Source organism: Balaenoptera ricei, chromosome 18 (assembly GCF_028023285.1).
Source record: "Balaenoptera ricei isolate mBalRic1 chromosome 18, mBalRic1.hap2, whole genome shotgun sequence".
Classification (NCBI taxonomy): domain Eukaryota; kingdom Metazoa; phylum Chordata; class Mammalia; order Artiodactyla; family Balaenopteridae; genus Balaenoptera; species Balaenoptera ricei.
Window position 1 is genome coordinate 24,871,837 of NC_082656.1, and position 24,851 is coordinate 24,896,687.

Below are 24,851 nucleotides of genomic sequence, written 5' to 3' on the forward strand. Positions count from 1 at the left end.
CCTTTTCCAGAGGAAAAGGAAATAACCTCTATATCCAAGGATAAAATTATTATTATTATTTTAAATAAATTTATTTATTTATTTATTTTTGGCTGTGCTGGGTCTTCATTGCTGTGTGCAGGCTTTCTCCAGTTGAGAGCACAAGCTCAGTAGTTGTGGCGCAGGGGCTTAGTTGCTCTGTGGCATGTGGGATCTTCCCGGACCAGGGCTCGAACCCGTGTCCCCTGCATTGGCAGGCAGATTCTTAACCACTGTGCCATCAGGGAAACTGGGATAAAATTATTGATGTCACTTATTAAGCTATTATGTAGTCACTTAGCAGCATTAGGAAGGTAAAGTAATAACAGTTGACGTTTTTTATTGTGTACCAGGCACTGTAATTAAATACTTTGTATGTATTTATTCTATTGATTGTCCTGTTTTACAGCCAAGGCACCTAAGGCGCAGGTGAGTGATTTGCCCAAGAATCACAGCTAATGAAGAGCAGACAAGCTACAAGTAGGGATTCTGGAGCTATTCCATCACACACAACCCCCCACACACATCCTGACCAAGCAAGTCTTGGTCTTTGCCTAACTGTATCTGTCAAATATAAATTTCATAATTGATCAGGTGTATTACTATAACAGCCTCCTGGTTGGGCTTCCTCTGTCTTTCCTGCCCCTTTTCAAACCATTCTCCACTTCACAACAGAGAGATTTTTTTTCTAAAGCACAAATCTGATCGTGCCACATCCCAGCATAACATGTCTAAGTTTTCTAGAGAAAGTCAAAAGTCTTCAGCTAACATGTAAGACTCTCCATGATCTGAACCCTCCTTTCCTCTCCTCTGCCCTTTTGATGCCCTTCCCCTGCACCACATGCTCTAACTCTACAGAATTACTTGTAGTGCCCCAAATGTACCAAGGTCCTTACTATCAAGCTCTGCATAATGCTCTTTTTCAACTAGCTAATTCTTCTCTTTTTTTGTGCTGAAAATCCAGTTTAGGCACAACCTCCTCTGTAAAGACTTCACTGAACTTACCAGGCTAAGAACCCTCTCTTCCGTGCAATCATTATACCCTGAAAATAACTTAAACATTGCTGGTCATTTCCTTGTCTGGCCCTCCCACTAGACCAGAGGTTCCCAAACTTTCTGGGCTCATGCATCCTTAGCGTCTTAGTAATTTTGTCACAGTGCCCCAGGGCCAAAAGAAATACTTAATAGTAGTTAAGTCCAAACAGCTTAATAAGTATTTATGTCCTGACAACTTAATAACCATTTGAAAAAAATAATACACATAAATTAAAAGAAAAGAAATATCTTATTTCATTCTTAAATAACTAGTTGTGAGCCTGTGGGCACTGTATACATCTCAAACCTTAGAATCAGATTGGACCGTGATACCCTCATTTCCTATTCAACACTAATTTTTGTATGGAATTTGCTTTATATCACAGCAACTACTGAAAATCCAGCTGCACAAAAACATAATGTCATCAAAAGGAATGTAGTGCAACCTAATATTTAAACTGTGTACTACCTCAAGCTAGTAGTTTCTGTGATGTCCAACAGATGTTGAGTATTACAATGTTTTCTTTGAAATTTAAAAGAATCTCATGGTAGCCCTCTGAGTTCACTGAGGTGCCTGGCACATAGCTTGGCAAACATAGCTCTAAGCTGATTGAAGCTAGAGGGTAAGTCTTTTATTTCCAGTCCCAGGTACCAATAGGGACTTAATATTGTTGAATGAATGAAAGAAAAAATAAAGTTACAACTTCACAGCATGCTATTACCAAGCAGCTAGAAAACAGACAGAATTGAGGGGAAAGAAGTTTTATTACTCAACAAGAGTAAATTTAGAAATAAACTAATCAGAAGATTTTCATTTCCAGAAATTTGAGGCCATTCTCTCCTGTGTTTTCAGGGAGTTGACTGGGGTACAGCAGCTCACACCTTCTCTTTGATTACCTTGGCATTGATAACAAGCATTTGTAGACTTACTAGACTTGTATGATGGGGGAATGATACAGAAGAGACCAAAAACATGACCTCTGCATCAAAAGGCTTTTAATCTAAAAAGAAAGCAGTAGGAATCTGGCTTCCAAGGAATACATAAGGCCAGAGGGCTTTGATGTCAAGATGTCCATTGTTCTAATACGGTTTGGTATTTAGATTAAAAGAAGTTAACAATACAAATTTTTTTTTTTTAAAGCCGTGCTGCACAGCCTATGGGATCTTATTTTCACGACCAGGGATTGAACCTGGGCCACAGCAGTGAAAGTGCCAAGTCCTAACCACTGGACCTTCAGGGAACTCCCTAACAATACTAATTTTTAATTCACTGTCTACTTTGTGCCAGTCATCATACCAGATGACAATATAATGGTGAGTGAATAACATACATTGCCTGATCCTTACAGGGTGATAGCACTAAGATGATGGAAGGTGAAGGGGCTGTGGAACTACTGAAGAAGGACACAGACGTAGGACTTGGGAGATGAGGGATGACCACTTGGAGTGAGTGGTGGACACCTGGAATGAGTGATACCTAAGCTGAGACTTGAGGTGAGAACAGAGTGAACTAGTATGAGGCCAATGGAGAAATGCATATTCATTCGCCAAGGGGTAGAGGAGAGAAGAACCTGATGGCAGAGGGATTTTACATTAAATGTAAACAATACATTTTCTGATATTGAGTATTAAGCAATAGAATCATTGTTACTGAAGGAAATCATGGAATCACTATTCTTACAATGTTCAAAAAGTACAACAACAATAGAATTACTTAATTATGGCCATAAGGAATTAATCAATAAAACTGTCACAATGCCTTAAGCTCTATAATTCTATGGTGCCAGCAGAATGCTAACAGTTAATAAGAAGATCAACCACATTTTGTGGCCTTTTAAGGAAAATCGAAAAAAACAGTAATTTCACAATTATGCATAAGGGAATCCAAAATGAATATTTTACTTAAAAAATATAAGCTGGAAAATTAGATTGAGCCTACGAAGAAGGAATATTTAGCTTACTTTTATTTCAGTTTTCAAGGCAAAGAAGTCACACAGTGACTGGTCAGAGTGACAAAGAACACTCATTTAACCTGTAATCTTAAGGCACACTATCTCTTTGTTATGAAATACTTTAATAAAAAAGCAAAATACATGAAGTTTCATTCAAAACTCCTTTACACTAAAAAAGAGCTTTCTTCCATGTAGTTACAATTGTACCTCATATTTAGTGACTACATATATGATAAAAGTAAATTGCCTGACTTTATCTTATATGATAGGAAATAGACATCTTGAAGTAAGAAGAGCAAAATAATGCCCCTTTTGTCTCTTTGGAGAGAAAATTAATAACATTTAAAAAATACTATTAAGAAAAAAGATTGGTTCCTATGAAAACATTATGTTTATAGTTGAATAAAATAATAATATAAACAAAAATGCTGCTGGAAATCAAGTAGTAAATATATTAATCTTTCATAGTAATTACCTCTGGGTGGCAGGACTGTAAATAAAATTTTTACCTTCTTTTTTATATATTTTTGTATTTTCCAAAATTTTTAGAAGCAGATTTTGCTACTTTTATATCAGGGAAAAAATTTAAATACAATTAGCTTCTTTAAGGAATAGCCCATGTTTCTAGTTATCATTCCTTTCCTTAGTTTGACAAGATCATAATTTTCTTAATGACAAAACAAAGATTTCAACTGTAAAATAAACAGATGAATTTTCCTAGAGGGAAAAATAAGCTATCATAGATCAAATGGTCTTAGCGAGTCAAGAGAATAATCCTTTGAAAATTAGGTTGTTTTAAATCTCCAGTGCTTTGAGGTTTAATTAGAATGCTGAATCTTTAAGAACGTCTAAAAACTGTAGTTATTAATGGTCTGTAGCAGGGATGGAATGAAGTGCACTGTCTTCCTTTGTTTTATCTTGATCCACAGACTTAACCTAGAGGCCTGTCCTGATGCATCCTCAACACAGCAGGGAAAGCAGGAAGAGAGAAATTCTAATACAATATTCTGGTGACGAGTACTGATGTGTGTCTGGAGCTGGGCGAACATCTAATATTCAAACAGGTGCTCATGGGTGAAGCAGAAGATGAGTGAAAGCTAACAGGAGCCTGGCATCAGCTGGCTTCCCTGGAGCTCGGTTGGTAAGAGTAAATAGGCAGGTGGAATATTCAGGGAGAACTATCAGGGTGGGAGCAAGGGAACCTGCATGCCTGGTGCTTTCCACACACTCATCACCCCCTTTAATCCTCCCAAGATTGTGGTCTCGTCAACAGCTGAGGTCCATGAAGATGAGACCCACAAAGGCGAGTGATGTGGCTGAAGTCACACGCCCAGGGTGGTTGTCATGGAAGGACACTCACCTAGATGGTAAGGATTCTTTCCTCTGGAGGAGGGGACCAGAAGTAGTCAATGAGACCAAACCCCAAACAAGAAAAATTACAATTAAGTGAACATACTACCATACCTTATATGTTTTTTATTGTTCAAGACACTCACCCCCGTTTTCAAATGATAAATAGATAAAGAGTTAAAGTCTTACATAAAATTCTTCAGATGCTTCTGGAGGTTCTGGAAGTAGAGAAGCCTTTGCTGGCAATTTGAGTTCATAGGTCATTATACTCCACCTGAAGGGAGAAAAATCTTTGGTCTAAAATTCCTTTAAAATTTAATAAACTGACTTTGGTCTTACCTCACATACACACATATGCACATATATTCATGAACTATGGTTTCCTGTGTCTAAAATAACCAAATATGGGAAGAGATGGACTTTTCGTAATCTCATAAAACGCTGAATTCATAATTTATGATTTCCATATCTTACCAATTCTCTGATTGATGACTTCCAAATATTTGAAGGCTATGGCCCACAGTAAGAAATGTAGATATGTAACAAGACCTCTCCTCTTCACTAGGTGCAAAGCATTCTGACTTTTCTATTCCTTTCTGTTTCACTCTTTAAATAATGCTCACTGCAATTTCTAACTAGATTATACAAGTTGCTAATGGGTCACAGCCCCAAATTCTAAAACATGTCCTAGATTAAACAAACGCATAGTACCTACGAAAAGTAAATCATTCTGCATGTAACAATCTGTCTTGCCAAGTCAGCTTATACAGACATGAAATGAAAATTATGAAAATTAGCTAAATAGTCCTTCTTACATTAAGAAAGTACGCATGGGATTGAGAGGAAAAAATTAATAGAAATAATACTTAATGGAGGCAAATTTACTTCAATTAGCTGTAAATATTAATTTCAAACCAAACATTGAATCATTTGGTGTTAGAGAAAAGCAATCAACTCCAGATAAATCCAGTCTTCTATCTAAAATAGTTTCAAAATTTGGGAAGAACAATTGGGTAGGGACATTATTGTTGTCAGTAACAGGATGTGAAATAAAGATTTTTCAAAGACACAAAGCATAATAAGAGCAGTACTGTAACACATGGATTTTAAGAAAAGCATATCACAGTGGATGCCAGTGATAGAACCTAGAGGAAAATCCCAAGATTAGCATCAGTATGTAAAGAGAGCCTAGTGTATCATTCAGACTAATAAGTCTTTGCATAAAAATTCAAATTCTGAGAGAATTCCCCAAAAGACATAAGTTATATGTTAGGATGTGTAAATGAAATAGATGTGTATAGCTACTATTCAACTCTTGACATGAATATACTGTAAATATACATTTGAGCACAAAAAGTCATCCATTCCTTCATTCATCCACGTAACAGGTATGTACTGAATGTCACAAAGTGACAGTATTCCAGGGTCTGGAAATACAAAACTGAATAAGACTTCTCTAATAAAGCTTGTATTCTAGTGCAGAAACAGATGTAACACAAGCAACAAATAAAATAATTAAACTTTGTAAACTTTCAAATAAGGAAAAATCACAATTGGAAACATGAAAGTCCAGTTCCGTATATCTGGCAATACTTCTCTGGTCAAAGGATGGTTAAAGAATTGGGAAAGAAATCCACCCAAATGTCCTTGCACCTTCCATGCTATACCTCCTCCCTTTATAGGCAATGATTGGAGCTGATGAAACAGGAGAAAGTGGCAGCACAAGTCAGGAAGGGATGCTTATTGGTACCAGCTAAGCAGAGTTGAAGGCAGAAGTTACGGACCCATTTGGTGAGTATGTGCATTAAACAGAGAGTGCAGTGTTGAAAGCCCCTGGGAAGTAGAGTCTGGATTTCAGTGCAGACAGCCAGTTCAACCACTTATTAGCTATGTGACACTGCTAATATAAAAACCTCCTGAGACTTTTTACCTGTGAGATGGAGATGATAATGATATTAGCCATTTCTAAATGTACAGTGAGGATTAAACGAGATGATACTCTATCAAGTAAAGTAACTAGAAGTGCCAGGCAGACAAAAATACTATTCATTGTTAGTCCACTGTCTCCACAAGACTCAATTTTCATCTTTGTAAAACAGTCATAACAATGCTTTTCTTAGCCAGTGTTGTTTTGAGGGTCAAATAAATTAATATATATGAAAAAGCATATATGATGTGGAATATTATTAAACATCAATTTTTTCACCTGTTCTTTACAAATGGTATTCTTAAATTAGTAAGGAAAGCACTGGAACAAAATATTCTTATGTTTCTAAACAACAGTGCTAGCTTTTTAAATCCCCTTCGATTTGTTTTTTCTTGTGGTTTTTTGTTTTTTGTTTTTTTTGCAGGTCTGTATTAAGGAATTTTACCAGGGGGGTGTTGTTTCTCTGCTAACCACCTAGAGAAGTTAATTTTTATAACTTACAAGGGAAAAAGCACACAGAGCAGAGGAAATGCCTCACAGCATTTCCTAGGTTGCGGGGAGAGTGGTATTTAAATTTACACCAAAAAGCCATTTAAAATACCTTGTGGGGTTTGGTAAGCACTGAACTGGGCAGTCATCTGGGAAATCACCTCCAGGCTCTTTTAAAGATTGGAGACTGAGTCCACTTTATGCTCCCAAACTACTGGGGGATCCCTCTCATGACTGGTTTGGGATACACACAGACAAATGCTTGCCAGCCCAGCTTTCTTTTGAAATATTCTGTCAGCAAAAGAATCAGCCATTACAACATTACCTTATGTCAGGCAAGGTTACAATTAATTAGGTTACAGCTTATTTTAGAGTAATTACATTTTAGATGGGTGGCTCCCTGATGAGATTTTGTGATTTTCGGGAAGAGTGCCACAGATGGCTAATCCTATCAAAGTTGTTTTGATTCATGCTAGCTCAAATTTATAATAAGATTTTGACGTTTGTGTCCCACTTATGATGGAGGTTACTGCTTACTGAGCCCTGGACGCTCCCTATACCCCAATTCTAAACACCTCCTGCATAATACTCAGCGCACACACACTGTGATTTCTTTTTTACATGTGGGGCATTTAGAGAGAAAGCAGTTAAGAGATGCAGTCGAGGATACCATAAAAACAGTGATAGTTCCTTCATGTGAAGATGTCTTCCTAACACTTCCCTGTCCCTGGGAAAAGATTATGTTTTTTAGTATTTTGTTGGTTCAATTCCTTCTCAGTGTGTATAATTAAGAAGAGATATTCTAAAAAATCTAAGGTTTATATGGTCTTTCTTAGTTTTAATGAAACCAGAAGATGAAGGGACCATGCCTATTATACTCATCAAAAGCCCCCCCCCCCATTAACTATTTAAGCTTTCTGAGCCAAATAGCAGTTAAAAGTAATTAGTATCAACATAGCCTTCTACATTAGCTTCAAAATAATGGATTCATTAAACTAGTTTCCTCATTTTTTTTTTTTTTTACAATTCATTCATTCACTCAAAAAACATATTTATTGAGTGTCTATTCTGTGCCAGGCTCTGTTCTAGACCTCAGGGGTGGACCCCCGTCAAGGGTTACCGTCAGTACAATTTTAATTATCAAAAAAAGATATCAGTATGCCACTTTCGATCTAGTTTTAGAAGAGAATTTGTTATTACCTGTCCAACATTTTGGTGCTGGCTCGTTCCAGCTTCTCAAGTATCTGAGGAAGTTGGGTGTCGTCATCGTATGAGCCTCCCCAGCCAAGAACCCGGGCAAGGTCATTTCCTGTACCCAGAGGCAGTACTCCCAGCTGACACTGAAAGACAGCCCCACAGGAGACCTCAGACAAGTTGACACATAGGGACGCTGACATTTCTGTACATCACTGGTCAGCAGGTTAGGATAACTAGCAGTGAAAAAAATGACCACTTGCCTGTTTATTCAAGTTGAGCTTATCAATTTCTGACAAAACCCAACCTACACTTCCATCTCCTCCACAAACAAGAATCCGGAAATTGTCAAACTTCTGGAATAATCTTAAACTGAAAGAAAAATGTATTTTATTTTAGTATAAATAAATAAAAATCACATTCCCCAATTCTTTGTCATTCTGTTAGTTATTGGTATTCATGTTCAGATTAAATATAAGAACTCTTACATATGAATTATACTATAAAAATCAATTTGAGTGCAATGTGTAACTCAAGAAAATGTCTTAATCATAAAGCGGAAAGGAGATTATAAGTAGAAATGGAGATAAAATTAGGAAAAAAGGGGAGTGAGAAATGAGAAAACAAAAAATAAGCAGAACCCAGGAAAGAGAATGAAAGGTAAGTGATAGGAGATGGTAAGAGTACTGACTTTTCTCTTTACTTCACAAGGATATGTTATTTCCATGAGTAGCATATTACAAACCAGGGAGGAGAATCTAGGGCACTGACGCTCCTGAGTGGCACAGGGGCAGTTCCTAAAGAGACCCACCAAACCTTGCCCAGTGTACCCCCGCCATACTCCCAGTAGTTGTTTTGCTTCCTCTTTTCCTATTCTCAGGTCAATCTTTTTACTTCTGCCTTCCTTCATCTCAAATTTTGACACATTTCACCCTGTAAATGTACCTTTGTACACCTCAAGTATTGTGGAAAATCGAAAAAATATGGAGACAATCTCAAGAAGTTTCACAAAGGGACTTCCTTAGAATTTTAGAGGATGGGTAGAAAAAATAAATGTCAAAAATATAAGATATTGGAACCATCAAGGATTATAAAACAGATATGCTAGAAAGGGAGACAAAGCTAACCAGCAATGGGAGAGACAAAGGTGAGGAGAGAGGCTAGATGAGGAAGTGCCAGGACACATGCAGGAGAAAGGAAGGGAGGTACAAGCACATAAAGAAAGAGCTGGGTTCAAATGAAAAAGACCAACACTCATGGGACCAGAAGGGCTTGAGACAGCAAGAAAAAGGAAATGGAAACAAGAAGGAAGACCCTGAAAGGACACAGTGAAAAGAGGCACAAAGAGAGACTGAGGAGAGAAACAGAGAAGATAGGAGAGTGCTAAATCACAAAACACAAAGGCCTTCTCAGGAACTGGTATCTAAAATCTTCATTTCTATTTCTGTGTTTATGATCTAAGGTGACAGTGGAACCCAAGAGAAAAGCCGAGTTGGCGTAAGTAAATTATAAGGAGATCGCAGGCTCTTGGGTCAGATGACACAATATCACCTCTTCAACACAAATCATATATATACACTAAAAATGTATTCAAAGTGCCTCAAGGCATATTTTCCCTCTTGAAAATATATTTAAGCTTTTCCCCCCAGATTTTAGGTTATATGACATTCCAGAAAGTTTGAAATGAACAATTAACAAAAGTACTTTTTTGTCATGTGTGGGAACTGAGTCTGAAATCCTTGAGGACCTGTCCTTGAGGCCCACAACAGTATCTGTGCTTTGGTTAAATAATTATTTGTATTATATACAACTCAATACTACCCTCTCAGGCAAATCATTTTCTCAAGTTATTTTTTGTATTTCTATATTTACACAAGTTGATCTACTTTGTAGAGCTAAGCAAACAGAACTGTTTGATGTAGGATATATGCTAAAACATTTTCTAAACAAACTTTAGAACTTTCAGCACCCAAGGAAGATATATAAATATCAAAAAGTTTATGTTAAAATTTATAATCAGAACTTTAAAAAAAGGGAGATGTCAGAAGATCAACACAGAGATGTCTAGATGAATCTGCAATTTTCATCAGCTGAAAAACCAAGTGTATTTCGTGCTCAGTGCTACATATCATTCAAATGAGATTTATCAATAATCAATTACCCTAAATGAGGACCGCCATTCATCAAATCAAACACCTGAGCTGGATTTAGTAACTGTTTAAATCGGCGAAGAAACTTTACTCCCTGATTATCTCCACTCTTAGAATTGACAAAAACCAATAGAGGACTAACACAGAATGAAAATGTTGCTCTACAGAAACCTGTTAAAAAAAAGAAACAAAACACAGCACAAGATCAATACGTACAGCTTTCTCTTTTTAAACTCTTAAAAAAACTTCAGAGGAAAAATGATAAATTCATAAATAAAGAACCTTGTTTATTACTTTAACAATCTTATCATTTAGCACCCCCAAAAGGAGATAGGTTTATTATTTACATACTAAGACCATAGAACTTATCTTTTAAAATGTGCACTATAATGAAAAATCATACCAAAGATGGTAAAAGTATTAATCATAGATAAATTGAGATCTACCACCTGCCGTAACAACACTTAATTATTAAGAGAAACCAATCATAGTCTATAAATTCACAATTGTTAAAGGATTCATGTTCATTTTTGGCATTATATTTAACTCCTCCTTGATAAGGCCTTAGAAAATATTTTTAAATTTTATAATAAATAACAGAACTTTGATATATCAGGGCTTGGTGGGGGGGCTGTTAATAACACAGGTTAACAAATCATATCTTCTGCAGCTTATAATATCTATGATATCTACTGGCATCATTTATATAAAAAGTATGAAAAGCATAAGGCACTTTATCGATGCAAAACATTGATAAGAGTTTATGGTAAAAGCTTTTTGTAATATGGTTTGCTTACAAGGAAGTTATTAGTATGCTATTCCAAAACCAGTGCTGTAAACAGGTTCTTCAGTACGTACAATTAAGTTGTAAAATTCCAGAAAAAGTGAATGAATTTATAGGAGTATAAATTCCTACAATGAAATGGTAAGAAAACACATTTCAATAAGAGCTATGCTAATGGGCAGCTTCAATTACGGAGGGGGAAAAATTGCTTATAAAAAATTAATCTTTTCAGATTGCATTTTGTTACAGAATAACGATCTTATTTTATTTGCTGAAATGTAAAATCTCTAAGTCTTATACACTGTAATTTCACCACTGTGTTAATAGTTATGTTTTTACACCTTAATTTTAAAACGTTCTTTTATAAATTAAATGTACTGTTCTGCAATTGAAATGGAATTATTATATAAAAACTAACCAGAATAACCAATTACAGTTCTATTTATTCTAGGAAAATAGATGTACATATCAACATTTGATATACTAGGAATATACATACTTACACTACCGCTACATACCATCAGAATCGGTGCTGTTCAGTGCAATTGGAGGTATGACGGATACTCTACATTGGCCAAGTGGACATATAGGATGATATAAATCTTTGCAGGCAGTGTGTACCTAATAACAATGAAATAAACCTTCAGGAATCATAAAAACACATCAATGTTTTATTATGGTATAAATTATATCTAAGGAACTGGTAAATGAAGATCAAGTGCATCCCAAAATGTTCAGTAATTCATAAATTACTTTAATGGCACAACATTTATACTTCTAAGGAATGGCCTAATCATTTTAGAGATGGGAATTTGATTTGGTCTGTACAGCCTGTTTTCATGATTGTCTCAGGCAAGTAGTATGTAGTCAATAAATGCCTGGTGAAGGGAAGGAGAGCGGAAGAGAAGAGGGAGAAGTGCAGAGGAAGGGAGGAAGGAAGGGAGGGAGCAAGGGAGGAAAGGAGGGAGGGAGGAGGGAAGGAAGAAGGGAAGCGAACCAGTGAGTGTCAATATCATTGTCCGTAGGAAATGATGATGACACCTACCTTATAAAATTCTTACAGAATTTAATGAAGATAAATACAATCTGTAATGTGTCTGCTCTTTCTGCAGTGATCTATAACTTTCTATTCACACCTCTTTTATAATATTGTCATGTTATTATAGTTATAAGCACATCCGTGCCTATGTTCTCAGCTAGACTTCTGGCTCTGTAAGGAAAAGGAAAAGGTCCTATTATTGCCCCCTCATCTTGGAAAATGATACACATCACAGGCACTCAGCAAGTGTGTTAACTCTGTAGAAAAAAAAGTTTCAAGGTCACTCAAGCAGGGCAAACATATCAAGTAGGACCCAGGCAATTTAGAATAATTTATGTACTCAACTAGAGAGCCTTTAAATGTTTTATTAGTAAGAGCAGGCACTTCATAAAGCACTTATTTAAAATGGCTTTATTTCATTAGTCCTTTTAGAAAACTGGCATATCAATTAAACATGTATTTATCAAAACTTTTGAGAAAATAATTGAAATTTAATAGCGATTCTTGTTCTGCTGATGACCTAATTTTGGACCATTTCCTGTTATGACTTATAATCATTAACAATCCAAATGGATTTTAGAAAAATGAGCAGGCACAGATAGTTTTAAAAGGAATTTAAAACGTAGGAGAATCACAGAGCATTTTGCTCTATGATTATAACAATGTTAAATGAGAAAAGCAGAGATAAAATTGTATCTTCACTATTTTTACAGAAAAGGTAAAACTATGCCGAGATTGGTCAACAGCTGGAAAAATTAAGAGTTATTAGGAGTGTGAAACTATGACTTATTAGGATTGTGGAACTATGGTTTTGTTTTGTTTTGAACCAGGTGACTATGTTTAGACACTAGATGTTTTGCTGTTAGAAACTCAAATTTTAAAGGCATCATAATATCATAATGGATAAATGATAGTATATAGGAAGTACAAGATTAAGAGGCATGTAACAAAAGTGATGGTGGCCCAGAAACCTGCATGTCTAACTGACACATGGAATGATTTCATGCTAAGGTGATATTTAAGTTTGCCAGGAAAAAAGAGGAAAGACATTCCAGAATCATCCCTTCTACAGTCTGTAATAATACTTCTGTCCCATTTGTGAAATTTTTAAAATGTGGCAGAGAGTAGAACAAGCAAGTAAAAAACCTAATTTAACTCCTACTGCTTTTTTTTTTTTAACTCCTACTGTTAAACTTAATAAAGTTTAAAAACTGCTGACTAATTTATCCCTCCCCCGCTTTCCCTTTTGGTTACCATAAGTTTGTTTCCTATGTCTGTGGGATAAATTAGGAGTGTGGGATTAACATATACACACTATGATATATCAAATAGATAACCAACAAGGACCTACTATATAGAACAGGGAACTATACTCAATATTTTGTAATAACCTATAAAGGAAAAGAATCTGGAAAAGAATACATAAACATATGTATGTAGGTATAACTGAGTCACTGTGCTGTACACCTGAAACTCACACAACATTGTAAATCAACTACAACAGAAAAAGACAACTACTGACTAAACACAAGTAGAGACCTATATATTACAGGTAAAGACAACTTACATAAAACCTTTCTAAAATAATTCATCACACAGATGACCTGCTTTCTTTTCAAAAAAAGAATAGCTGAAGTTCCAGAAGTAGAGAAATAGACTTCAGTAAATGCAGACTAATAAAAGTAGTGGTAGATGCATACATCAGTGGTTGTCCCCCCAAAAAAGAAATCTTGGGTGGGATGGAATCTTGATTTAAAATCTTGTTTACGTGAGCACTCCTTTAAAATAAGGAACGGCAGAAGGGGGTTTTCAGGGTTAGGGTTGCACCAAAACTCCAAAGAGGGATATCTAATATAGTCTGCATATTATATTAAATGGGATAAAAGAAATAAAAAGTAACATCTATGTCAATAAAAGAGGCAATCGATGAAGAATAACAAAAGCCTGGGGATGAAGAGAATCATGTTCGATTCAAAAATGAAAAAGAGGGGACTTCCCTGGCAGTCCAGTGGTTAAGACTCCTCGCTTCCACTGCAGGGGGTGCGGGTTCCGTCCCTGGTGGAGAACTAAGATCCCGTGTGCCGGGCAGCGTGGCCAAAAAAAAATTAAAGACAAAAACAAAAAAGAAACACAAGATTGCCTATCAGGTCTGACTAAAAAATTGTAGGACTTATTTTTCTCTGTGGCCTATGGACTCAATCTCATTGATTATGAAATCAACATATCACATGCACATCTCTTGCATTTGCTCATCTTCACCGTGCTTATTAAAAGCAATGGTTTTCCGTCTTTTTGTTGGGGGGAGGGGGGCTGACTTCCAAGACTCAAAACACGACCAAACAACTCTGCCCCAAAGCAAGGCAATCAGCATCGTAATCAGACAGCATCACCCGGTGCTCAGATAAGCACTCACTGCCTCCTCGTCCTGCTGTCTTTTAGCCCCACATCGCCCTCTGAGGGGTGTGAGGTTACCCTCTGAGGGGCGTGAGGTCACCCTCTGAGTTCCTGCTCCGACTGCCCTCCTGCAAGGTGGAGGCCCAGTCCTCACACGGTCTGGCAGAGATGGGACCATTGCTTGCTGTTGGCTCCACGTTATCCACTTTCTCGCACATGCCAAGAAGTTTTAAAATATTTACTTATTTATATAACATAAATGTATATAATTTAAATTATATCAGTGCATGGCCTACTGAACTCGGCTTCTTTCTCTCGGAGAACACACACGGGGTTGTAGCAAACTTACACTTTGCCTGTTAATCAAAATTTGGTGGCTTTCTGTGGGCAACAGGTAGTAAAACAGGCTGAAAATAGCAAACCACTAAGTGCGGCTAAAGCTTGCTGAAAAACAATAAAACTGTGAGAAAGAGGTCCTCACACAAAGGGACAAGAGTAAGTGTCACAAAAAGGGCATTTGCAAAAGTAACCAGAGTGGAAGGAACCCATCTTGAGAAAAGATGAACCTTACAACGGGTGCGTGTGCTACCAGGCTCTGCTCTGCCATAAATTCTTAGCTTTGTCTCTAAATCACACAGGTGAAAAAGGTACAGAAAGAAACATTTTAAATGGAAAATAATTATAAAACTCTCACCATCGTTTTACACCAAAGGCATCTCCAGTCTTGAAGACGGAGAACGCTGCCACACGTTTTTTCACAGACAGCACACTTGGCACTCACGGGCAAGTTACCCTCGAGCCACTGGTGGGGCATAGCCAGCTGTGCAACAGGAAGAAAGGGCAGTCAAATTAAAGACCGTGGCGGACATCATTCTTAGCCAAGGGAAGAGATACAATGATTTCTTACTCTATGGAATCAGCACCATGTATCATTCGTGGCATACATTCATTTCCCCCACATTTATTGAGCATCTATTATGCCCTGAGCACTGTAGTGATACAAAGATAAGTAAGGCTAAACCCCTGCCCTGCAGGATTTGCAGTCTTGCTGAGGAGAAAGGCACATAGAGAGATTACCATATAGTGACCACGAAGTGTTATCAGAGATTCACATGCAAGGTTTTGAAGGTGGGGGGCACCATTGAGAGGAGGCCCCAAAGTCTCAGGAGTGAACATCTGAGTAAACAGCTGAGCTGAGCCTTAAAGAATAACTTAGTTGGCCAGATAAGGGTCTACAGCACCAGCCCAGCACAGCAACCACTCCTAAGCCCTTACACAACATTCCCCTTGAAATTTAAGAGCTGAAGGAAGCTACAAAGAACTGGATTGAAAATAAAAAGTCACAATCAACCAAAACCTTCCATCTAATCATAATAATAAACACTTCCCCTGAACTCTCTGTCATAATTGAACTAATAGACGCTCCCACTTAATTTCCACAGGAGAGGAGAATAAAAGAGCGGACGTGCCGGGGAGAGATGGGAGACAGTACGAGCTTACCCCATCCTCGTTCTCTATGATGTCCTTCCCGATGGACGCCAGGGTCGTCCACTTGCAGTTATTTGTTGCTCTCACTGCACACCTTTTATGAGCCTTGAACTTACACACTAAAAAAAAAAAAAAAAAAAAAAGTGAACCGTTGCTAAATGAATATGCACTTTTGGACCAACAATGAAAGGAAATCACAGCATGAAACAATATTTTTAAAAGCTTCTATTACTCTTCAATGATATTTTAAAAAGCAAATATGGTTATGTGTTTATGAAGCACTTTGATCAAGCTATAGATTGCTACTTAAAGAGATTCCACTTACTCTAAAAGAAGAAAAGAAAGGAAATAAGTACAAAAAAAATAAATTCTTGAGGAGAAGGTAGACAACACACACACAACAGAAGAAAATAAAATTCAGTAATACAGGAGGGCTGGTAACAGCCAATTTCTAAGTCTAGGTGCTGACTACATGAATGCATTTAATTTGTGAAAATTCAACAAGCTGTGTACACTTCTGATATTTGTTTTTTTCTGTACGTATAATATACTTAAATCGAAAGTTTGAAACTACCAGAGAGATAAAGACCAAGATAATTCAGGGGACTTTTAAAGTGCAAGTGCGTCAAGAAAATATCCAGGCATCATGGGAAATAGGTTGATGAGGGTCACAAAGATGGCACTGTCTTTTGAAACTATCCTGTTGGGATGACTACATGACAATGTAGAAGAAAGGAATGATGAAGTGATGTTCCTACTACAGGCATCACTAATTCTCCCAGGCCATATTATCAAAAAGGTGCCTGCAAAGGAGAAATAAGAGGAAACAACCAAGACAGAAGCAGCACATACATGAAAAAACAAATAAACCACAGATCATTTGAAAAATTAACCCTTGCTTATGAAAATCAGAACTTGACTCCTACTAAGCTTATCCATCCCTCTAGCGACACACATTATCCAAGTGTTAATGGATACTGACGTTATAAGAGTTTCTGACTTTTCAGGCGGCTCCTTATCACATGGTTTTGGAATTTCTACCAGTAAATCGTTAACAAATTTGAAATGACGGGTTACGCACCATTCTCTTTAAATTGTCCTAATTTGATGTAACATGAAAACGAAGGGGTCAAGTAAAACAACTAAGATGCCTGTAGTCAAATGTTCAGAATGCTTCAAGTATCATGAATAGCCGATATATAAATGGCCACTTAAATTGAGCTGGTTTTTCCTTTAAAAATATTAGTCTATAGACACTGGCAATGTTTCATTTACCTGCTCTTTTGTGTACATTGACAAGTTCTTTCCTAGAAATCATACTATTTTTGTTATAAATGACTTTGTAACTAAGCACAGACTTCGTATAGAAAACAAGTTTTCAACTGAATTTTACTGCTGATAAACAATAGTATAAAGAAACAGCACCATAGGAAATTAGCTTAGTTTGAAAAAAAATTTAGCATGACCTGCTTCTTTTTGCTCCAAGTGACTTTTAAATTATTTAATATTTTAAACTATTTAAATGTTGTCATCTGTTACTGTATTTCTCAAAAGTATGGTTCTAGTTTTAGTTCTAGTTTTTAAAAGCAGGCTGCTTTTTAAGTACAAATAAGTACTTGATATTAACAGTCAATAACTTTTCTAAGAGGCAAAGAAGGAAGTAAAAGGAGGGCAACAGAGTATAATTTCATGGCTTTTTGAAGATTTTGCCATTAAAAATCAAACAGCTCATTAAAAATAAAAATCACTTTTGTAATAATAAAGTTCTTCATGCAATGAGCCTTGAGAATTACAAAGTTGCTTAATACAACATATACAACATATAATGATAAAAATAAAACAAACTGGTCTGTAACTATGGACACTAAGGAATGGACATGATTACTAGGCACCTTAATTTGTGCCTAGTAATTAGCTGACAATTAATTTTGTCCAAACAAGTTATTCTGAAATAAGGCACTTTTTCCTGACCTGTAAAGTCATTATTTTAAAACCATAAAGCATAAAAAATACAGTGACATGTAACAAATTATGATTCTTTATTGCGATATTCAATCTTTACCATGTTGTAAGTGTTCATGGGTACTTAAGATAAAAATAAGTACCCATGTGGAGATATTTATGCTGTTGATTAAAAAAAAAAAACACCACTTAACTTCTTATTCTTAGAGTGCTGTATAAATAACTGTGAAGCACAATTATGCTCTGAAATTATAATTAACATTCTCAATTGACTTAGGGGATTACTTATGAAATGTATTTTCTGTCTTCTATTTTTCATTCATATATTTTGTATATGCAAGGCTTTAAAATCATAATTTTAGTTATTATTCAACACAATCCTACAAGACAAATCAGTACAGACTGTTTTTACTGTGAAAACAAGGGCAGAAAGATTAAGTAAATTTAGTGATGGCGTTACACACTGGAAGCGAGATTCCATTCTAATACAATGTTATTCATTGTCATTGTTGAATGAATTTTTCCTGTATTTGCATCTCTGTTATAACTTTTAAAGCGTCTTGTATTTTAAGCCCTTAGTTTTATCAAGCAAGCAGTTTATTCCGATTTCAAGGGGGGTTCTAAAGTTTAACTTTGCTTACAGTAAAAACATCCTAAATAACCACAGTCTCATAAAATAAAAAGGCAACTTTTTTGTATATTCATAAAACCCTTGGGATTTTTAAAACCTTCTGCTGCAGTTTTAAAAATACTCATGGGCAAGACGCTGCAGATTTAAAATTTTTATCAGCAGAGAAAATGAATACTAACATATATTCCTCTAAAAAGATAATTAAAAAATACTATAATTGAGACTTAAAAAAAAGTCAGGAACTTAATTAGTAATAGAACAATGTTAACACATTTATTTAAAGACTTTGAAGTGTTTTATTCTCACCAGCTAATATAATTTTCATTTTTCTTTTAAAATGCTTAGAAAAATATTCAGTCATCCCACTATTAACTTCAATTCCTAAACAGTTAACTATATTTAATAATACATAACTCTCAAATCAGAAGGATACCACAGATCAGATCTAAGGCTATTTTAGATCTGATTTTTTTTTTAGCATTTTGAGGATAATAGACTATAAGGTAATAGTACAAAGACCTTCAAAATATCCCCATATAATATTACAGCCCTAGTAGAGTTACAGGAACACTTTTAGATCACTAAAGTCATAAAGACCAATTATATCTTTGTTGCAATCATTCTTTAAATCTAAAAAAAGTTTAATGCCTCCTCCAAATTCTCATTTTCATGAATTTTAATGCATCAGGCCATGATGCAATCTGTAATTGTTTGTTTACTTGGTGAACTTCTTATACAACGCAGTTACAAATGTCTACCATATATTTGACTAGAAAACTAGCGTCATTGTATGTACTCTCTCATTTCATTTTCATAGTACTCTGTGAGGTATAAATGATTATTATCCCCATTGTACAGATGAGGAAGCAAAAGTCTAAAAGGGTTAAACTACTCCTGGTCACAGTTTGTGGTGGTAAAACTGAAATTGGAACCCACAGGGTTTAACTACAGAGCTCTATTCTTATCCACTAGGCTGTGTCATTGTCATATTAAATAGCCGAAATACTGACATATCTCGGATTTTGTAATTTAAAATGAATTAAAACTATGACTCCATTTCTATTTTATTATTTAATTATGATATAGTTTTATTACAAGATTACCTAAGAATTTTTTGTATTAGAGAGAAAAGCTAAATAATGGTATTATATGTAGTTCAAAAGTAGTACACAGTGATGGAATCACTGAGGTATTAAATTAAATAAATCTAAAGAAGGTATGGTTTTCTCTTGCTGACTATTAATGTATTTCTTTTAAGTGGTCACTGTTCTTAAATTTAAAAATAACCCACAAATCCTGCCATGAGAACAACAGTATAGACCTTATTTTTAGAAAACTTTAAAGAAATTTAAAAGGATGACATCCGTTTAAATTAAACATAAATGAAATAAAACATTTAAAACAATGTAACATAAGTAACAATCTAAATCCTGCCAAAAAGTATATACTGTCCTCACAGAAAGTTTTGTTCTCTGTAATTAAACAGAACAGAAAAAGAATACTAGAAAATTAGAATGATACACAAAGTCTAAAGAATTTGCTTTAAGGGTAGTTGCTAGTTCCTCAGGAGGGAAACGCTACATTTTGATTTATACTTCCCTTCAAATGATTTTATGTTATCTTTTCCTGAGCCAAAATATTTTCCAAGTTGGTCCTATGTGTGCAGAGCTTCACTTTAAGCCACAGTAAAATTAAAACACTCTGGTCCCACTGACATGCTCCCAGCTACTGCTTCCACCCAAGGGAAATGTCTTCCTCTGATGATGTCTCTCTGTTCACAGATGTACCCGTGGCAGCGTGTTTACAGCAAGGTCAGTGTCGAGGGAGAAGACACCCTGGATGTTACTGTACCTTCGCAGGACAGACCATGGGAGGTGACTCCAGAAAGACTCTCTCGGCAGACGTTACAGAAAGTGGGTCGGGCATGGGAGCAGGCGTACCAGTTATGCATCCCTGAGAAATGTTCCACATTAAACTGGGCCACCTAGAAATGAGACGTTAGCACAGATTTGCCAAACAAGAGAACAGGACTACGTTTGGAATGTATATAGTTACGATTACAATTTCAAATCCACGATTTTTAAAACTAAAACACTTTGCTTTAACTTAAAAAAAAAATCAGTATCAGGTTTAAACAAGTTGCTGAATGAATCTACACATACTTTTTTTTTTCGCAGAATATAGCTTTAGCGCTACGGTTCACATTTATTCTCTAAGAACACGAGATGACAGGAGAGAGGCTGCTTTACCTCGTAAGGTTCTCTGGTCTGTACAGACTTCAGCGAGCTGATCCAATCCTCCATCTCTTTTCTATTCTCAGCGCAAAGCATTAGTCTTCTGAATGGAGTGATTATCTGAAAGGGATAATGCAACATGATTGCTATTAACCCACGAAGAGAGATTATTGCGAGACCTAACATCTTACAAAGTGCTACCATTTCTAATCTCTTAAGTCCTTACTTCCTTGATGAAGAAAGTAAGATTCTCTGTAAGGTAAATGGATTTTAGTTCTCAGTGTGATACAATGTGGTCTAGGAAAGAAAAATTCTAAGGAGACTTTTCTTGTCTTTGCCCTCATCGCTATTTACTTATCAGGCTTTCTAGCCCTTTACCCAAGGCTATGAACTCATATAAGCAGAATATTCTTATTTCACGTAATATATCTTGAAAATGGATTCTAAATATAAATCAAAATAATTCATAGTAAGCTAGAATTAACACATATTTTTCAATATGGAAATTTTGAAAAATCAAAAATCAAAGGAATGCAATATTAAATGATTTCATAATTGGTTTATAATAGTATCAAGACTATTCTGCTTTAAATAATGTTGGGTTTACAGATCCTTTCCACGGCCTATTTTAACATGATTTATGTGACGGATTTTCTTCCCATTGTGTAGAACTCCACTGTACTACTTTTTAGTGAGAACAGGGAAGAAGAATTAGCATATAAGTCCTTTAGTTGGCTTTAAGGGATGAAAATAATTGTGACTTTCATCTTTTTTTCATGTTACTAAAGAAGGCAAATTAATTATATCAAGAATCTTAAAGCAAGAGGAATAAAACTTCATGCTGTTATAGCACCAAAAGCTTCCAAGTAAGATTCTGAAATGACTTGAAAGCAGGCCCTATTTATGTGTGAATACAATATTCTGGTTGTAACCTTGAAGTTGCTAAATCCTAAGCATTTACTGCAAAGAAGAGACCATTTATTTACTTGTGAAAGAAAAGCAAAATGTTACATTCCCACCTAGAACCTATTTCCAAATAATAAATTATATATTTACTTGTAGAGCAAATTAGAAATTTTCCCAGGTTAAAAGCTGTTTGATCAAGTGATAATCTACATACTGCAGTAGAGAGCAGATTTCCCAAGTTATGGAAAAGCAATAATTATCTCTAAAAAAAAGGAACCCTTCCCAAAAGGAGTAAACTAGCAAGCCTCAATCATTAGTGTTCATCTTAGAAAATAAGTCCATTATTCAAAGCTATAGAGCTCAGCGCAGTTGTAGCTACTCACCAGTCACTGCTTCCTTTCATCTCTCATTAGTTTAAGCTACACAATCCTTCCGTAGACTAAGGGGCCTTTAATACACTGGACAGGCACTCATGCTTAAATACAGCCGGCCAGAAGTCACATGGACGTCGAGCATTAACCGTTCAGCACTGGATATTTGTTAATTGCATATGAAATTGAACAGAACCTCACTTTTGCATTTTCTTCTGTTTTCCACTATGCTCCTTGGATAAAGCTTATTAGCAGTTGGTCACTCCTCTTCCTCAATAAATAGTTAATGCAAAGAGCAATGCCTCCCTCATTACTTAGGAGCCAAATGGATGCTTTATTGCTTCAAAATGTTTTTCTAGGACAGATCATCAAATGCAGCAGAGAGGGACCATTAAATCATAATACACCCCTGGCTCTGATGACTGGCACAGCACTCCAGAAATCTGTGTGTGTCAATGGACTGACTAAATCAATCTGATATTTATCTGAATAAATATCACCTCTAGCATGTTTTATTTAATTTTTCTGCTATACTATATGATGTAACACTAAGGATTCCCTCTCTCTCATTAAGATCTTAGAGTGAGTGAGACATGTATTATTTAGGTAAATAAACCAGGCTTTCTATTTTATTATTTAATTTTGTTTTTTTGTTGAATTCTAAGTAAAGCAGGATGTCTGATGGTTTTAACTATCTTTAATGCCTTTCTATTCTTTAAAAGCCATTGTGAATTCAATAAAAAGAGGGGAAAGGATAGAGAAATAGCTTCTAATTTTTCTAGTAGCTTTTGGAGCTACATAAATGCCTCAACTCTGAAGGATTTCGGCAACATAAATCATGCATGTACCTCATACGCTGACGAAGTAAAATGTTTACATTTGCAATTTCTCCTTTTTTTAAAAAAATGTGTTTTAAAATGGGCAGTAATAAGTAAAGATCATAACATAGTCTTAAAATAAAAGCTAAGATTTTAAGAGCCAAACAGAAATTATAAATAATTGTGATTTACAAGCCTTGTGATTAAGAAATCTATTCTAAAGTTACATTATAAGATGTTGACACGAGAAAAGAAAATCCTTCATAAATTGTGGGATGCAGAGATGTCTTGCTTTGTGGCTGCAGGACGAAAAAAAGCTCAGGGAGCCGCCTCGGCCCAACTGAAGACAAGGCTGGTTTATCAAGCAAACCTGTAACATCTCCCAGATTGTCCCTTTCCTCTCGGGGCTAATCACTCCTCAGGCCTCCAATGCTCTGAGTCCCCTCCCCACCTTTTACTTAAATTCTTCCTCATCACTGACCTTTGTAGGAAAGAATATGCCAACAGTCCCATCTGCTAAATGACAGGCTCTAGCTGTATCCTCACCGAACCTCATTACACTACAGTAGTTCCTCACCCAAATCTTTACCAGGAAAATATTTGAGGGGCAGCAGACTCTGAAAATTATTTGGTTCTTATTCTGAAAGCCTTTTTATTATGACAAGGGATTAGGGCGGGGAGATGGAAGGATAGAGGAGGGGGCTATTCCCAGGGAAGACTCTCTGAGCCTGTTGGGGGCCAAAGCCAGGATGTTTCTAGAACTAGAGGACTTTTTACCTTTCTTGAAGGATCTGTAGTTTATCTATCCTAAAGTGTCCCCTAGCCCCTGGTCTCATCTCAACCCTTACTTTTACCCTGTCTTCCCACTACCACAACATTCCCAAATGACTTTTTTCAGGCACATCTGAACTTACTTCAGTAATTAGTTTCTTCAAACTATAACCACCACTCCCATCTCAGGTCCTGGGAAATGCACCTGTCATCCACCCCAGCATTTACTGAGTGTTTACTGCATGCCAGAGCCCGGGCATACAAACCATACGGGCTTTGCCTTACCAATCTATAAGGGAGATGGGTAAGTAAACCAAGATTTGCCTGTCCGAAAAAGTGCTATATAAGATGGAGTACAAAGGAAAGACATCTAAATTCGTTTTCTAAGTGCTACCTCAAATAATATACAGACTCCACAGGAATAGAGATATTGTTCTACTTTGAGAGTTACTGGCCTCTAAGGGTTAATCCAACAACACTATTATGTTGTATAAGGATCAAGAATTTCTCAGTCTGGGAAAGCATGTAAATACATAAAACAGATATAAAACAATCTGGCATTAAATATATAAAATTCCATCAAAGAGGACCATTATAGTTAAGACTTTAAATATATAAACATGCACAGGAAAAAAAAAACAAATACCGTACTGGTTATCTTTCAGTGAAAGAATTGCAGATAATTTAAATATGATTTTTTTGGTTGGTCTATGGTTTCTAAAGTAAATAGGTAGTATTTCAGTAACAAAAACATTCTTTAATTTTTTTACTAACTGAAGAATGGGAATTTAGAATTTAAAACTTTGCAGTGTTCCAAAGCTGGAGTTTTCCAGCTTGGCTGCACTTTAAAATCACATGGGAGACTTTTAAAAACCCCAACGTCCAGGCCACGCTCCACACCAATGAACTCAGAACCTATGAAGGTGGGAACCAGCTACCAGTTTTTGTTTTATTTTTTTTAACTCCCAGGTGATTTTGAAGTGCAGCCAAGTTTGAGAACCTGTGTTCTAAAGATATTTTACTGCAAATTCCCAACTGGAAACCACTCATGTAACAGCAGAGTGATTCAGTGCCTAAACCCTGGAGTCAGACGGACTCAGGATGAATACCAACAGCATCCCTTCTTACGTGTGTGGCTATGAACGTTTCCTGAGCCTCAGTTTCGTATCTGCAAGATGAAGATGACCAGTTCCTCACAGCTCTGCTGAGTGTGGTGTGGGTTAGAGAGACAACCCAAGCAAAGCATTCAGCACAGTGTCTGTTACAAGCCAAGCCTCACTAAATATTAGCATAGCAATTATTCTTAGCGCTGACAAGGAAGATGTACATATTTACAGC

General features: G+C 36.1%; 1 protein-coding gene across 7 annotated transcripts in view; it reads right to left on the reverse strand.

Annotated features, from left to right (window-relative positions):
- DGKH (diacylglycerol kinase eta) overlaps window positions 1–24,851 on the reverse strand; it is a 165,491-nt gene that overhangs the window by 49,034 nt on the left and 91,606 nt on the right. For 6 of the 7 annotated variants that reach the window (XM_059902884.1, XM_059902883.1, XM_059902882.1 and 3 more), the window contains 9 exons: window positions 20,663–20,767; window positions 20,265–20,397; window positions 15,833–15,939; window positions 15,027–15,152; window positions 11,418–11,520; window positions 10,127–10,286; window positions 8,229–8,337; window positions 7,972–8,111; window positions 4,545–4,629 (listed from right to left, as the gene is read on the reverse strand). In XM_059902884.1, coding sequence (XP_059758867.1) covers window positions 4,545–4,629; window positions 7,972–8,111; window positions 8,229–8,337; window positions 10,127–10,286; window positions 11,418–11,520; window positions 15,027–15,152; window positions 15,833–15,939; window positions 20,265–20,397; window positions 20,663–20,767 — 1,068 coding nt within the window. Of the gene's footprint in view, window positions 1–4,544; window positions 4,630–7,971; window positions 8,112–8,228; window positions 8,338–10,126; window positions 10,287–11,417; window positions 11,521–15,026; window positions 15,153–15,832; window positions 15,940–20,264; window positions 20,398–20,662; window positions 20,768–24,851 lie in introns of those variants that run through there. The other variant, XM_059902888.1, reaches the window with a different exon arrangement.